The sequence below is a fragment of the Acomys minous genome (genome assembly GCF_964271855.1).
Source record: "Acomys minous genome assembly, chromosome: 12".
Lineage (NCBI taxonomy): Eukaryota > Metazoa > Chordata > Mammalia > Rodentia > Muridae > Acomys > Acomys minous.
This window is the reverse complement of record NC_140493.1, coordinates 55,131,770-55,149,947: the sequence shown is the minus strand read 5'-3', so window position 1 is coordinate 55,149,947 and position 18,178 is coordinate 55,131,770. Positions and strand designations below refer to the sequence as shown.

The 18,178-nt window shown below is 41.0% G+C and overlaps 1 protein-coding gene across 1 annotated transcript in view; it reads right to left on the bottom strand.

Annotated features, from left to right (window-relative positions):
- Positions 1-13,125, bottom strand: part of ANGPT1 (angiopoietin 1) — a 244,515-nt gene extending 231,390 nt beyond the window's left edge. The window contains exon 1 of the mRNA XM_084747938.1: positions 12,336-13,125. Coding sequence (XP_084604064.1) covers positions 12,336-12,635 — 300 coding nt within the window. The 5' untranslated portion in view covers positions 12,636-13,125. The remainder of the gene's footprint in view (positions 1-12,335) is intronic.
- Between the last annotated feature and the right edge of the window lie 5,053 nt (positions 13,126-18,178).

The following is an 18,178-nucleotide window of genomic DNA, read 5'->3' as shown; positions in this document are numbered from 1 at the left end:
CCACAAAGGCAGCTACAGAAACTTTAAAGGACAGACTTGTAATTTAGGATTAGCAAGAGGGGACATGGTTAAAATCATGCAACTGATTCCATAGTGGGTTTAAGAGCTGGGCTCACAGAGATGGTCCTGGAGTGTGCCACTGTGTAACCCTGTGAAAATGGCTCCTTCTCTCTATGCCTCTGTTCCGTCTAGGGACAAGTCAGTCAATTAAATTTTGCTTTACATTAGTTTTCAAACGTGCTCAGCAAGATGACGGAAAGTTTTCTCACAGTTTCTGATAATGGCCAAAAGTGCCCAAAACTATATCTAGGACCGTCCCTAGTCACATCTAATATTTGATTATTAATTACGGTGCAAATAACTTATGCAAAATAAGTTAGGTGAATTACCCTTACATCTAAAATAACCCTATAGTAGAGGTACTGTTATTATTTCAGTTTTATCCATAATGAAACAGGGAAACAGAGAAGTGAGGGACCGTGCCTAAGATCACACAGTAAGTAAGTGGCACTGTCAGGATTCTAATTTAAGCAGTCTGGCTCTGGTCAGATAAAACGCGAACTTTTATCGGTAGGTTGCATTGTCTTTAAAGTTGGCATAGGAACAGTGGACAATCTATTTGCTTTCATGTCTGTCATTTCAGCGGGCTTGCACTTCAAAATAGAGGTTGTAGCCGTTTCTTTCGGCCTCCCTGTACCTTGAAGACCGCCTTGAAGGGACAGCACACTTGGCCAGGTACCTAGCTAACAGGCGGCTTGCCTTCTCTTTAGCCTGAGCTCCTGCTCTTCCTTGGTCAACCTCAATTCCATTCCCTAACTCACTGCAGCCTCTCTGGAAAATCCTGACCTGGCCCCTCCCCCACCCTCAGCCCCCAGGAAGAGACAGTCACCGGCTTCTCTGTTCAACCCACTCACCCGCCTCCGCACTTCATCTTCTAAGCATCCCACTCCATGGCTAGTGGGCGGAGGCTCTCTTCATCAAAGTGAGGAGGGAAGGGAAGGAGAACGCCGGGGAAGAGGGAGGTCTCTGAGAGGCCTGCCTGTCCTTTCTGCTCTGAGGATCGCCCTCTCCACCTCTGCTTGCTGGCTTTGGTTAGGCTGCAGCGTGAAGGAACAGCGGGTTTATAAAAAGCAAGACACCTCTCACTAGAAGACATGAGAGAGAAGGGAGCAGGGAGACAGAGGGACTAGACAGAGGACGCCGGGGCTGCGGGGCGGGGGGGGGGGGGGGGGGGGAGGAGACAGAGTGAGTTCATTTGGGGGTAATAAGAGAGTTACCTGTCACCTTATGTGAGAACTGGCAGGGCCTTGTCTCCCTCTGGGTACCAAGTGCCAACAGTCTCAATAGGCCCACTCAAAACAGCCAGTCCCATCGGATACCCTTCATCTTTCCTGAAACAAGGCCCCACAAATGATGCCGCTACTGGCTAACTATACGCAAGTGTCCTTGTTCAGAACCGTGGGGCTTCTGTTAGCTTACTGGACAATCGTCACAAAATGTTTTCTTTAAAAAAAAAAAAAACTAATAAATACAAGTAGAAATAAAAGCGGAGGTCAGCTAAGATCAAACAAAACAGCATGGAAGATTGGAAAAATATCAATATGCCGACATAAAGACGACTTTCTTTGACTGTCATTAGGATTTTGTATGAAGTGAGTGTTTTACCTTCTAATATTAGGGAATCATCAAACGTCTTATATTCTGCAAACATGAAGATGTACAAATGTATGATTATATATATATGTGTGTGTGTATGTGTGTGTGTGTATTGTATACATTGCCACTGCTAATCATGAGTTGTCTAATATTTTAACATATTTGAATCCTCCTAAGTAGGGGTGGACCTAAAAATTTCAAGAGTCTAAAACATCGAATGAGTGTGTTTTTCTTTTTTGGTGATTATAACATTTAATAACCCTTAAAGCACTTTGTATTTGCAGGTTTCATACTAACTTAGCAATGAATGTTCAGTCTCACAAGAGTTGGGCTTTTGTTTACTAGTAGATCGGTCGGGGCTGCTTTGCCTGCCTCATATTTGACTATCAACTTAGTGAAGGTATTTTGAAATAAACATCTTGTTGCTGCGAGGGGAGCAGGCTGGAGTCCTGACAAGCCGCACTACACATCTCCTCTAGATGGCCCACCTGCTTTCACAGGACACAGGAAGTTTCTCGCAAAGCCTTTGTTTGAAAGTCAAGTTCTGTTACTACAAATAATTTTTAAATGCATCAGCTCATTTATTCAAAACTAGAGGTGGGAAAGCTCTTGGAGAAGTTGGGAAAACTGTAATCAGAATATATTGTGGAAAAAATCCATTTTTAATAAAAGAAAAATAAAAAAATGAAATTAGAAAAGAAAAGTAAGCTGGGAGCTAGTGATGGAGGAAAGCCAAGAACAGTGGTGTGTGATGCAATCACTGCCTAGGGGAGGCGATGGGGACAGGCAGGTTGCAGGGCTCAATGACCAGCCAGTCTAGGTCTTAATAAGCTCCAGGTCAATGAGAGAATCTATCTACAAGAAAACAAACAAACAAATAGAATAAAGGTGGACAATGCCTGATGAGTGACATCAGATGTCATCCTCTGACCTCTGCATGCATACATGTACATGTGCACCATCACATACATGATCACACATGCACAAATATTAAACTTCTATTATTGGTATTTTTCATTATTAAATACTCAGCATATTAAGTACCTATTTATCTACTGTTCAATAACTATCAAATAATTACCATCAGATTCCATTGTTATTTTTTTTCCAAGATATATATTATTTTATTAATTTGTTCTTGTTACATCTCAATGGTTATCCCATCCCTTGTATCCTCCCATTCTTCCCTCCCTCCCATTTTCCCCTTATTCCCCTCCCCTATGACAGTTCCTGAGGTGGTCAGAACATTCTCCACAGTAGAGTGGAGAGTTGGATATGACTTTCTCACATACTCTGGTGCCTCATATTTGACCATTTTCCCTGGAGGGGGAGACCTGGTGGCACTCAGAGGAAGGACAGCAGGTTACCAAGAAGAGACTTGATACCCTATGAGCATTGTTATTGTTTTAAAATCTAATAAAAAAGGGAAAAGATGAAAAGACTGGAGGTATTGGTAATAAAACACAATTTCTATATCTTATATTTTTGCATTTAGACAAAGTGAATGCAAGGTCTGCTAGCCAGAGCAGTTCTTAAGCAGGAATTAATACCCACTGGCCTTGCAGCTAGCTATCTGTATGCTAATAGTGACAATAGTGTTGACATGTCTTATGATACCCTGGAACTCTTAACAGTTTAGAGAAAAAAATGTAGCTTAAGGATTAAAAATATTTACTGGTTTTATCTCCAATGATTTTTAAAGAACTAAGATTATAGCTTACCTCACTGGACTTTCACAAAGAAAACCTGAGGCTACCACCAAAGCATACCCCCTTCCAAATAACTTATCCTGCAGGCAGCCTCAGCCATCCCATAGAAATATGTAAGTTTGATGTCTGTGTGGTATGAACATGTTACAAATATTTAAGATACTCACAATTGCATCTTGCTAACATTCCAGCTGCTGATTGACCTTACATACATTTGGCATCTGTGGGAATTTTTGTATTCCTTCAATAGTTTAAGGCAAACAAGAAATACAATTTCACTGGAGACTCTACAGTCTTCCCTTCCAGCAAGCAGATTCTAAAGGCAAACAGGACTTATCTTACATCCTTCTAATAAAGGGAAAAGAAAAGAGACCTGTTCTGTTACCAGTGGAACAAGGAGCTTCAGCTGGCTCCATGCGGCATGTACATCTTAGAAATTGTTCTTTTGTCTGTTTGGAGGAAGAAGTTGGCAGCTAGGATCAGTCAAGACTAACTGTATCTCTCATCTAATATTTTGACATGAGAAATAGAGGCGTGTATCCAGAACCTACATGGAGACAACCTCCAAATATGGGGAAATTAATCCAGAGGGGGCTTTGCTTCTTAGAAACTCTTTGATAACATGGCGGCAGGTCTTTTGTACACGTCATGAAAAGATTTAACACCAAGAGGCCCTTCTCCCCTCAGACCATTGGGGCCAAAACCAAAGGGGGCTTTGGAATTTTCCAACTCTACTGCAAAGGATAATCTTGAATTGGAACAAAAGTTACAGATGATTCAGAATGTAATTAGTGTTGTGCATCTGCACAACAGAGTACAGCATAGCTTGTGGTAGAAAGAAAGAAAGAAAGAAAGAAAGAAAGAAAGAAAGAAAGAAAGAAAGAAAGGAAGAAAGAAAGAAAGAAAGAAAGGGAAAAGAGAGAAGAAAGCGAATAAGACCCAGGAAAAGGCCACTTAGGCATCTATACCAGGCCAAACACAAGGGAAACCAAACTTCCTACTGCAGCATGTTCTGTGACAGGGTTGACAATGTCCTGCATTTGGCAATAAGCACCACCCCCCACTCCTTGCTCCTCCCTTCTGACAATTGTACAAGTAAGCCCACTTACTAATGTTTTTGATCTGAAAGAAATGGGAGGGAAACTGTTTTCCAAGTGCATTCAACATGAGTGGAGAGGCTGACCAAAGTTCATGTCTGAGACCACAAAATAGTTCCGATGCCTTGTCAACACCCTTGCTAATGCCTCGGCCGGCAGGATGGAGTAAGCTCAGCAAACAGGAGCCCCCAGACTTGTTTACCCAGAGGTGGCCAATGAGTATTGTTTCCCAGGTACTTTTTCTCTTTGACACGTATCAGCTTCAAAACTGTTTCTCTGTTCACAGGATAATGGGTAGAGGAACAAAAAGACACAAAATTCCCTTGTTTGCACTCTAAAATGTCACCTCACAGCATGCCAGACATCATGCCAAGCATTGCCTTAGTCAGGCTTTCAGCCAACTGGCACAGTCCTCACTTTGCCTCCTGGAGGTCAATGTTTTTCCCACACAACAAGCCTCGCATTTACCTTGCAATAGTTCCAATAGCAATGCTATTTACTCTTACGGTTCAGAAAAGTTGTCGGGAAACTTTTTTTAAAGTGCCAGATACTAAAATAAATTTTAAGATTTATTGGTCATTTAGTTTCAACTACAGGTCCTCCATTCTGCCTTTGTAGGACAAAAATGGCCTTTAACAAAGGATACAGAAATGAGTGTGCTTGTAGTTCTTTCCCAGTCAAACTTTATTTATAAACATGGTGACAGACAGGATTTGGCCCAAGGGCAATGGTTTGATGACTCGATATGGATGATTTAAAAGATTCTCATGTTGCATATATAAAGTGTAATATGTGAAATAGAGTTGACTATTACTGTCATAAATGTTATTTATATTTTGAATATCTCCGTGGAATTATGTCATTCATTACTAATTGAAAAATGTATTTTCCGCCCTTAGTATCCATAAAAGAGGTTGGCTCCAAGGTCTCCCATTGGAGATCAAAATATGTAGATGTTTAAGTCTCTTATACAAAATCTCAGAATATCTGCATATTGCTTATGCACATCATAGACTTTTAAAAAAAAAACAGGAATTCTTATAATACCCAATATAACCTAAATGCTGTGTAAATGATTGTTTTACCATATTGTCCAGGAAAGAATAACAAAATGTTTATGTGTGCTTAAGTCCAGGTACATGTTTTTAAAATGTATCTGAGGTTGGTCAAATTTGTGGGTGTGAAAGTGCATCCACTGTCTTAGGGGTTGCTATCAAACAGTCATTATGCAACCAATAGATAAATAATGTAGTCAGTACAAGTTAATCAGCAATTAAAGTTTTTACTTCATAGTATACCATGCTTGTGATTATCAAATCATTCCTTCTGCAAATATTTATTGAGGCCGTACTATGCATCATGCACTCTTTTGGGTACAATGCAAATTGACTCAATAAGAGACAAAAACTCTGTTCTAGGGTTTACATGACCACAAATGGCTAAGACAGAAGAAATAGCTTGAGAAACAATACTTAATATTACATAACATAACAGTAAATGACATAAAATAAAATGTAGCTTTGGTTCCCCCCTGAGGTTGAAGGTTAAGTCCCTTCTGCTGAAGGTACCATGTGCTTCAGACACAGGATCCCATGGATCTGAGCTGGATATGACCTAAAATCCTCTTCACTAAAGACCAGTTTTCATGGTACCAGAAAGTGGCATGCAAGAGTCCAAGGGAAGGAAACAACCAGTACTCCTACCCCGCTATGATGTCTATAAACCACAACAGCTAACATAGTATAATAACCTTAAGGGTGTAATGGCGGCACCCATCCTTGGCAGTAGCCAACAGCCCTCTATCTGGACTTAAGACCAGCTCAACAAGAGGGAAATCATGCTTGGCTCTAGGAAGCTAGCCAAATACCCTGGGCTAGGGAAGCTGTGGGAACTTGGAAGCGAATGTACACCCACTATTTACTGAACAAGCATCATGTCTAGCTACGTTCTCAGTGTTCATCTTTATACCCACAGATAAGTATAGGTCTTACCCCTCATCAAAGGTATGGTTCTTTGTAACAGATGGAGACCATTAGAGACACCACAACTGATTAAAATGCAGAGAAAAGGTGGTCAGCTCCAGAAGATTTATCTACAGCAGAACACCTGAGCTTAGAGGGATTGGAAAGATTACAACAGCCAGAGAAGCAGGGAATTCAATATGAGAATGTATCTCCTAGAAATTTCAGAGATACTACACCCATGAAGTCTTATTATAATTGCTGCTTAAAGAAGACCAGAACAAATGAACAAGCATGACACCAATAGAGACACTACCATGAGAAGGGAAGCCTCATGGGACTCCAACACTGGAGAGATCACTTAGGCAACTAAGGATTGCTGAGAGTGGGAGAAATAGTCTTCTTCAGGGAAGAGCTCCCCAAATGACAATCCAATACCAAAAATCATATACATACAAGTTAAATTATAAACAGACTGAGAACTTGTATTTGTGTATATAGGAATTAAACAATTAAAAACAAAGAGGTCATGAATTCAAGAGACAGTTCAAGGGGTATACGGAAGGGGTTGGAGAGAGAAAATGAAAGGGAGAAATAAAACAATTATACTTTTTTTTTAAGCCTTAAAAATAGAGCAGTGTAACACTGTTGAGCAAGTCACTCAACAGACTGAGGAGGAGAAGGTGGCTCAGGGAAAACTTCTGAAGGAATGAAGACCTAAGAGCGACAGATGCATCCTTGCTAATAGCTAGGGACCAATTTTCCACACCAAGTAAATAGCTTGTAAGTGCCTGAGGCAGGAATGAGTTTGTCTCTTGGAGAAATCACAAGAAAGGCCAAGCTGTTTGAGTGTCTGGAATGTCCTTTGAAGGTAATAACGATGAGGCCAGAGAGGGGGTGTGGGGAGAATGGTGAGGAGCTTTGTGTGAGGGATTGGGATTTTGCTCCTTCATAATGGAGAGTTGTAGGAGGATTTTAAGGAAGAAAGTAACTTATTTTTTCACTCACTTTAAATTGCACACATCAGTAATTGCATATAGAATGAACCTTATTAAAGGGCGGTTCAGTGTGAAATGGTGGGGTAGGGGACGAGGATGGGCTGCACCCTCCTGGGAAAGGACTTGCCATGGCCCTAAACTCTGAGGTCTACCAGGAGAAATAACCCTGAACGGAAGCTCTGCAGTGGGCCCGAAACAGCCACAGCCACCCAGTTCCGCGGATAACAGGGTTCCATTCCTTCCTAGCACAAAAGCGCAACAAGCAAACAACAAAACGTACCTCTTGGTTGAAAAATTAGTGCAGATTTTAAAAGGATGTCTTTTACTTGAAAAAATGTGACTGTTCTTCAAGTCAAGTTGGTTGGGAGCATTTTCACCAACCTCTCTTAAAGCACGTTGTTATCATCAACCCTTTCTTGGAAAATGAAACCTATTTTTTCCCAACTTCCTCATGAACTAAACATTTATGCCTCCCTCAAAATTAAGAAGAAATAGTTAATAGCATACTTATTGTCTGTCTACTCAGATCATGTACTTAGGAGATCCTCCTTATTAGACATGTCTTAAGGGCCTCCTGGTAGCACGGCAGTCAGCAGCAGCAGCAAAAGATTTGGCTAAAGCAAAGCAGACTTCCTAAGGATTTCCCCCAAATTTCTATAGCACTGTATGTTTTAAATGTACATCTCCTTGCAAACTAAGTTGTTTGTTTGTTCCAGGACTGGGACACAGTGGTAGACACGCATCTTACCACTGAGCTACAGCAATCCTGTGCACTTTTGAAGAATGGGAAAAAGAATAGTCACAGAAAGCAAAGGCTGTCCACATTAATCCCACATCTATCTGTCAGAAGATGTCATAGGAGGGTAAAAAGAGGATATAAGAAATGATACAACGGGAGCTGGAGAGATGGCTCAGTGGCTAAGAGCGCTGTCTGCTCTTCCAGAGGTTCTTAGTTCAATTCCCAGCAACCACATGGTGACTCACAACCATCTATAGTGAGATCTGGTGCCCCCTTCTGGTGTGCAAGTATGCATGCAGGATACTGTATACATAATAAAAATAAATCATTAAAAATATTCACTCTTTAAAAAAAAAGAAATGATACAAAACAGACAATCTGGCACTGGAGAGATAGCTCTGTCCATGAGGGGTTTGCCTACAAGCATGAGGGTGTGAATTTGAATCTCCAGCACCCATGTAGAAAACTAGGCATGGTGGTGTTCATCTGTATTCCTGGTCCTGGAAAGGGGCACAGGAAGGGCTTGGGGAAAGATGGCCGCCACTCTAGCCTAATGGGCGAGCTCTATGCCAATCAGAGAACCTTTTTTTAACATAGTAAACAAGCAGGGCTTGGTGGCACACACATTAATCCCAGCATTCAGGGAGGCAGAGGCAGCTGGATCTCTGGTGAGTTCTATGTCAGCCTGGTCTACAAAGCGAGTCCAGGACAGCCAAGGCTACACAGAGAAACCTTGTCTCAAAAATGAAAGTGGTAAATGAAAATCCTGAGCAGATACTTCTGTCTGTTCTCCTCCACATATGTCTTTACACATGTACACTCACATGCATGCGTCATGTACACATTACAAATAATAATAACAACAGTTAGAACCAAATCTTCTGTAACTCTAACATTTAGGAGGCTGAGGCAGGAGAATTGATCAGCCACAGGTTTGAGGCCATCCTGAACTATACTGTGTACTGAGTTCCAAGTGCTGCCTTGAGGTACAGAATAAAAACATGTCTTAAAAAAAAAACTCACAAACAAGCAGCAGCAATAACAACAGTGACACATTTCAGGAGGGGCCAGTGAGATGGCTCAGAACATGAAGGCGCTTGTCACCAAGCCTGAAGACCCAAGTTGAATCTCTGAAACCCACATGGTGGAAAGAGAAAACTGACTCTTGGCAAGCTGTCCTCTGACCTCCACTGGAATTAAAACTGATTTTTAAAAAACCCTCAAGCATAGAAAATGGCAAAAGCCCAACATTCATTTGTATTGACTGTTAGGTGCCCAAGATGTGGTCACTCTCATTCATCTGGCACTACTGAGAATATTGCCAAAAAGAGCTTTATAATACAAGAGCCTCAAATAATATAGGAGCCTCAGATGCAAACATATACTGTGATTTTAAGCATATAATCACACAGCTCTCTGCTTTCTGGCAAGCATGCTATCGTGCTAACAACACTGACAATGAATAATCCTGCAAAGTGGAACTTCTTGAATTAAGCCCATCATGTGGAGAGAACCGTGCCATAACAGTTCTGATATTTACAGACACTAATCAATCTTTTGTTCGCTTGCATAACTTGCTTGTCAGTAGCTTGTATGTCAGTAAGACCATGAAAGTTGAAGAAGGATCATTGAGAGTCTTCAAAAGTGACTCTTTCGATGGTCAATATCTTACAAAGGGTATTTATTTTTTAAAAATTCCACTTTCCCAGTGTTTAAGGATATGAACAGATTACCACAGCCACCATCTGGCTTCATATACCTTTGATAACACAAACTTATTCTCCACCAAAAGCTTCTTCAACAGTGATCATCATACTTTGATTAATAACTTTGTTCAATAAATAGTCAAGTTGATTTGACGTATACATACTGTTGGCATCCATTTCTGTACGACATTACTTCTTAAGTGATAGCAACTACTTAGAATAAAATAGAAACGGCATAAGTGGTAAGTATTGCCTTCCAAGTAATTACAGTAAAAAATGTGCATATGAGTGTTCAAAACAAACATATTACATGAAGTTTAGAGTTTGAATTGAAGAATATACTAATTAAGGGGAATTTAGGAGAGTCTGTAGCAAATTCTTTGGTGAATGCATTTATTTGGTTACTTGATCCTCCAACCAATCACATTAACAAGGACAAAAGATATGCAAATTCAGGCAGACAATAGTCGAGCCAACTCCTCTGACTCATACCAACCGGGACATTTCAACATCTATTCAGCTTGATTCATTCTTGTGAGGATTGATATAACCAAGGAACATTTTAATACTTATGCTTGGCTATAATATGGAAACTATGCCATAATCTTTGACCAAGAACAAAGCAAACGAGAATCAAGTTTATTTCCCAAAACAAATTAGCATATGAAATGTGTGCATGATGTAACCCCAGCAGAATTGTACATTTGCCCTGTCACTGCTGAATAATTGCTTAGCAACAGAAAAAAATATATGCATTTCTGTGTGAATCACCATTTTGGTTGTATGTTTAAAGCAAACAAAACATTGCATGTTTGGTAGAATAGCTCATTCACAATTTAAAACCGTATTTCCCACTGATGACCCCCTCAAAGCACGCAGACTAATTTATCATGATTCAGTTCTCACTCTGGACATGATAGTGACCATAATAGCAAACTATTAAACAAAGTCATTTATTCACTGTAGGATGAAATTTTGCCAAAGAAACACCAGATGTCCTATTATAAACTAATACTATGAGTAGTGTCGGGGAATGGATCTAGGATCCTTAAAGGCTGTTTGTCTCCTATTTTTCGTGCCACAGTCTTAAGTTTTCACCTGTGAGCTATAGCAGGAAGTTGCAATTCCAAGTCGCAGTTCACATGCCCGGAAGAAAGAACTGTGATCTTAGTTCAGTCCCTAGTGGACAGAAGATGAACTATTGTCAGGCATGATCCAGCCGGCACAGACCTAAGGAAGTGACCGGGACCACACAGAACAGAAGTTTGTCTTTTCTCCAGCCCTTGTCCTCTTAGAGGGTTTGCTGTGCTAACAGCAGCCTACTTGTGACACTCCAGCCCACACTGAAGCAAGTGCTTAGCCCAGGTCGGGGGTGGGGGGGTGGGGGGGAAGGCCACGGGGATGGGGGAGAAGCGTTCTCAAATGGGAATGCTGCCATGGTTCTAGAAACATGTACTTACCTGTCACATAGCTAACCGGCGGAGGCGGGGTGAGCAGGAGAAAGTACTCACGCTTGAAAAACAGTCTTAACAACAGCAACTACAAAATTTTCTGCGGCTTATGGAAAAAGAGCCAAGTGACGATCAATATGACTTCTATAAATTGAAATCAAATATTTATTCAACATTAATGTTCCTTGAGAGAATGAGGCTCCCAGATGGCACTGCCCCTGTAAGTAACCCAGGGACTGGAGGCTTGTTAGGAGTAAGCACAGCCAGCCTTCCTGTGCTCAACCATGTCCGCAGGTGCACTGTGGAAACACCCCGACCTAGGTTTCTACTCTCAGTGTAGGCAAAACCCTTCCCTTATGATTTTCACGTTAGAAGCTATGTTCTTGATTTGGAGTCTGCAAGCGCAGAAGAAATATATGACAGATGTTAATCCTGCTTACATACTGCTGGCAAAGTTAAGCTCCGTCTACTTACAAATACAATCGTTCTAAACAAATATAATATGGGTACTTTATACTTACTCTGATTTCAAGATAATTTTATCAAAAGTTTGGGGGGAGAGGAACTAAACAATTTATGAAGACTTCCCATGGTAGCTAACAAAACTCCTTGCTGTATATTCAATTTAAACCTTAGTTAATATTTCCAATACGGTTTGTTTTTTACACCAACTTGCCCAAGAAGCGAGAGCTTTCTTTCTTACAGATGGGCTTTGACATTCAGAAGACTCAAGATAAACTTAGAATAGAGAAAAACAGCGCCGACATAAAATTTGCTAGTGTTAGGTACACAAATAGGGAGCTACCACAGGATCAGAGAGGATCGCGCAAGCCCAGGACCCTTGGCTCACCCAGGAAGTTGAGCCCAGAGAAGAGAGTCCTTTTTCTTTTGCAAACACTGCCCCCCGGAGCAAAAGGTAAACACAACCCCCCCCCACCCCCCTACGGAGCTCTGAGCTCGCTGCAGTGAGGGAGCCGGAAAGGCTCCATGCAATTAGAAACTGAAAGCGATCACTTACTTTTTGCAGCCACTGAGTATAATTTTCCATCACATGCTCCAGATGCTGAAGTTTCTGGGAAGAGAAATCCGGCTCCACGTGTGGCGCATCCCTCTGCAGAGCATTCGTGTTGTACTGCTCTGTCGCCGCACTCTCACGGCAGTTGCCGTCGTGTTCTGGAAGAATGAAAGTGTAGGCACACTGCCCATGTTGAATCCGGTTATATCTTCTCCCTCCGTTTTCTGGACTTCGGCGCTGGTTGCTGCACCCTATGTGAGTCAGAATGGCAGCAAAGAATGCTAAGGAAAGGAAAACTGTCATTGTACTGCCAGCGCTCGCCTTCCGTGCCTCCTGCAAAGCTTGCTCCTCTCTTCTGACCTTTAAACTAGTTCTTTATTTCAGGTAAAAACTGCTTGTTTGACTCTTTCCCCCGTTAAAGAAAGCGTTTGAAGAAGATCCACAGAAAACTAGCCATTTGTTAGCTTTGTTCTAAAATGTTACTTTAAAAAAAATTTTTTTTTACTGTAATGATAGGTTCCTTCGTTAAAACTTGAGATATTTATTGCATAGTAGCTGAGATTTATTGTTTCCTCTCTGTGTAACCGTTCAGCGTGGAGCCTGCCCGAGTCAGCTGCGAGTACATATTCTAGCCCCTTTCCTCTACCCTATCTGCCGCAGATCTGCTATTTTCTCCCAGACCTCAGTGAGTTTTATTAAGGTTGCACATCCAAGCCAAGCTGGAAGCAGGCAGCCTTTCACAAGATGACTTGACAGGAATGCAGGAGTGTGCCCCTATGCTAAGGATTGCTGATGGCTTTGGGCGGCGGATCGGCTTACAAATTGGCTAGATGCGCATGACCTCCATCATGTATGGGCCTCCCGCCCCCTTCCGCAGACAATTGCCCTGAGCCCTCAGCAGATGCACGGAAAATCAATAAACAGAGCAGTCCACCTTAATACGTTTGGGTGTGCTTGCTGACCTACTAAAATCTAGCAAGCCAGGAATATGTTTTCAGAGTTACCGGTTAATTCAGAAACCCCAAGCTGGCACAATCTCCAATGGATTATTTTTTATACTTCCATAAAATTATTAATTTTTTTTCACTCTGGGAAAAACATTGAAAAACTATTTTTAGAGATGGCATTCTTCCTTTGTATTTACTTAGGCTTTAGGGAGGAGGAGAAAAGAATCAAAAGATCAAATTATCAAGGAAATTACCATAATTTGTCACTCAAAGCAACCTAGCATGCGCATAGTAAGTAGTATTTTGTAAGTACCTTTTTGGGATATGGATTTTAAATGAAGCTGGTTTCTCGGTCAGAATGCAGTCGGTCACATTCTGTGAGTATAAGTTGAGCAACTTCCATACAAAAACAATGTGGTTACAGTTCAAGACAGTGGCCTGAGAATTATTAATTCCTGTGGTACATGCTAATCACATATTTCACAAGAACCTCTGACATTGCTATGGCTGTCTTTAACACTGGTGTGGAAATTCCACACAAATCCTCTGTGGCTGCAGAGGCAAAGCATCTGAGGAGAAGCGTGTATCAGGTGTGCCAATGGCTTATACAAGAGAAACCTCTGCGGTTTTATTAAGAAAAGAAGCCCTATGATCAGAAGGTGCTTTCCCGAGTGCAGAACAGAAATATTTGAACAAAGGGGGAGTAAAAAACAAGGACCAAGAGATGATTCCAGAATTTAACATGGCACCAGGAAATGTACAGGATGAGTGGATAAGTCATGTTTTGTCACATGCAGGGTTTTCACAAGGAACAGTGTGGGCTCTTCTGAGGCAAAGGAGTCTCTCCTCTGTCATGCACACAGTGTGATTCTTGTGTCCTGTAATGGGAGTTGGGCAGTGGGTGAAGGGCAGTGGTGGTCATTGATGCATCTTTAGGGGAAAGAGTAGAGGTTAAAATAGACCCCCAGAAAGGTGATGGTTTGCTTGGTGTAAAAGAACCATAATGAGATCCACCAGTCTTTTCCACATCAAATAATGCATTTCTGATCAGATGGGCACATCATGCGGGACATAGGAGTAAAAGCCTCTGACTGCTACAAGAGATTTGTATCATTACAAGGATCATGGGAGAGATTGCTCCTGGGCAGCCATAATGCCACTTAAGAGTTTGCTATTTTTATCAGCTCTTCTCCAGCACTCCTTACATGCTATCTCATTTAAGCGTGACAACAAACCTAACATGTCTAACTCTTTCATTTTTTTTACTTCAGCAGGAAACCTAGTCACAGAAAGACTGATCAGTTACAGATGATGGTGCAAGTGGCTACTGAGCCTAACTTTCTACCCAGTAAGTCAGCCTGTCTTTGGAACACTCTCAGAAGGGGAAAAAAGCAGTCTCAAAAAGGCTCCATCTAAACTGCTTTACGCACTCAAAGTGGGGTACTTGACAGTACCCGGTAAATAAAGGAATATCTAGTTTATCTCTCTATTTATTTTGTAACAGTGACTCTTGTAGCCAGGATGAGCTCGAATTTCTGATATTCCTGCCTCTACCTGACACTCCTGTACCAACATACCTAGTTTGTGCAGAACTGGGGAATTGAACCCAAGGTTTCCTGTAAGTTAGGCAAATGCTCTTACAACTGAGCTATTTTCCCAGCACAAATATGATTTAATTCTGCCTCCCCGTGAAGTGATGGGTGTCCGCTGCACAGGCCCAGGATGAAGCAGCCTGGAAAAGCTGATTGTCCAGGAATGCTTTCCAGCGATGCTTACATTGAAAAAAATCCATAGAGGGAAGAGTGTCCAAAACCAACACCTGTAAGTGCTTTGTTAAGAAGTAAATGCAGCTGAAAACTGGCAGGGAGCTAATTGAGGAGCGGTGAGGTCTCTATTACAACGCTCCTGTGTTTCCAAATGGTCACGACAGTTGGAAGTCTGTTCTGTATGTGTCTGTACCTCCTGTCCATGTGAACTTTCCAATCTGAACAACAAAAGGAAGCTGCAGTTTCTACAGGGAAGCACAGATAACTAGGAAGAGGGAAACTGAAGCCAGTCTAAAAGGGTTGAAGGTGACTAAGAGAAAAAGAATAAATAGGGCTTTTGTCAGAAAAAAAAAAAGTCCACAGTACCGGAAGTGCTGGTGGCAATCTAGAGAAAATGTCCACAGTTTATGGATGAACAAGTAATACATATAGAGATGTCTGCAAACCATTTTTTCCTAAAGCACCATTGAGGGATAGCGGGGGCTATGAGGAGGCCCCATACACTAAGGCTAACGTGTTTGGAGGCCATGGATTTGGCCAAAGCTGTGTGACAGTTGATGGTTACTAGGTCTTCAGAAATACTGTGCAATTCAGAAAGTGACAGGAAAAACAAGTCTTTACATTTTTTTCCTATCTCCCCTCCCAAACTTTTTATAATTCTAAAGAGATAAATAATTACATTAAATTAAAGACTGGGATAGGCTAGTTTTGAAACCTGGAATAATGGCACCTGGGCTGTAGGTTATATCTATACATAGTCCTGTAAATGCTGGAACTTCCACTGAGACCAGAGACCCCTTTAAAATTGGTATTTAACGACACTAACTATGCCCCCAACAATCAGGCTCTGTTGCTTTCTTAGTGATGCTTTTCTGATTTCAATAAAACATAATAAGTGGCTGTGTCTCTGTTTAATTTTAATAACCTCTTCATATCTCTCACAGTCCCATGTTTCTAATTATTCATTTGATTTACTTATTTTTATTTCTCTCCCTTTCTATCTCCAAGTAACTAAAGTGATCTTCTTACTATTGATTCCCCTGCACCTACTATACACTTTATTTGAAAGAATGAAGGATTAAGGGGATGAGTGAATGAAATAACTAATTACTCAACTGATGTATTTTTATGGTTATCTGGCTACTACAAGACTGTCCACACTCGATGCATTTGTTGGGTAAAATTTTCTAGAACCTCCAAGCATAAAAGAGTATGGTAAATTGAAACTTTCCCCCAAAGAGTGAGATAGACATAAAACCATAGTCAATATCAATACATATTTTAATCCCTTAACAAATTATTTTCAATGTTTCTCGAACCCTCCACAATGGTATGTTATTGTATTTGTCTTGCAGATGAGAAAATTATGTCACAAAGATATCAATTAACCAATACCTGTGATTGTTTATGTAACAGAGAAAGAATTTAATCCTTAAGCAATTTCTTAGTCACACATATTTCACTGACCTAGGTTGCTTACAAGAATGTTTCCATATTCAGACTCCAGTAGAAAGCATTTCTGAATATTTTGGATGCCAAAACAACAGGCATCTCTTCCCAGCCCCGGCCCAATATATTCATGTTATGGTCATTCCAAACAGAGTTAATATTAAATTGGTACACACTGCTATTGTTGTCCCAACTGCTCATCAACAAGGAAGCAGCTTGGTTGAACAGGCTATTTTTTTCAGTCCATAATAAATGACTAGTCTTACCTCAGATCATTCACAACCCTTCTGTCATCTGCAGGGGGCAAGAACATCACAGCAGGTGAAGATACTCAAGGAGCTAACCCAGAAGAAGACGCAGGATCGTGCCTGCTAGCTAGCACCATGTCGTGGTTACGTGAAGTGTCCCATTCTCAGGCCAATTGAGAAACCATGGGGCTAAAAGTTGTAGAAACAGCAGAAGAGCTGAGAGCTGGAGACAAAGGCAGATGAGGAAACCTCTTTTATAGACTTGCTTTCTGTGTATAGAAATATAGAAATTCCCAGTAATTACTGGATGTCTTGCTTGGAAAGGTAATTTTTAACCATAGCAAATTAAGTTAGAAAGAACTAAGGCAGAATTTTCCCTAAGAAAAGATGGGAGAACTAAAGGAGTCAGGGAAAGATCTGGAAAGAGACATGTAGAATAAATGAAGATTGAGGGTCTGTGGGAATGGGATCAAAGACGAGAGGGACTTTTGGCTGTGTGGCTACGGAAGAATAAGATAAGAGGACAATCTGGGCAAGTTGGTATCTTCTGTGGATAAAAAGGGTCATTGTCCCTTATTTTGTACATGGGAACAACACGTGGATTATATGTACCATTACTGTGAACACAAAGTCCCTTTTCCATGTTGGTTTTAGTTTAGATCAGGTTTTTGGATGCAGAGAATATGGCTTTTTAAAAAATTGATACTTAGCTTATCATTTTCATGTCACAGACTAGAGTTTGAGTACGTACCATACAGCAGGCTACAGGCACATTTGCTTTAAGTTTCAGTGCTGACAGTGGAAGGCATAGGAGTACCACTTGAGTACTCAGACTCCAAAAGGCATCCCAGGTGTGGTAGTAAATTAATATCAGCCATATATGGACATGGGTAGGATGGAAAAGGCATTCAATACATATCTCAGAATTACCTTTCTGTCATGTCATCACTTTTTATTTATGCAGTAGAGATAACTGTTCTGAGTATAGCTAGCATGCAAAACAGAGATGGGACTTATAGGGAGCAGAAAGGCAGATGCCAGCATTTCCTGTGTACCACAACAGAGCAGGCTACCACTGAACACCCATTAAGAAGAGCTTTTATTATACCAAAAATTATATAGCTCACATTGCATTTACAAAAAGCCCTTCTCTTTCTATTTTTCTCTGTGGAGGTATCCTTGCCTAGCTAAGAGAAAAAGATGCCACTCTCTCTGTATCTCAAACCTTTCCAACTTTAGAAAGAATATTTTACATGTTCTCAAAAGCAAACTAGTTTCTTAGCAAAGTCTGACCTTTTCCTTTATTGGATCATTGGTATCTAGTCTTTATAAGACAAGGCTGGCTGTAGTGGTTTGAAGGCCAAAGGCTCAGGAAGTTAAATTCTTGGTCACCAGTTGGTGGTGGTTTTGGGGAGTGGTGTGGCCTTGCTGAAGGT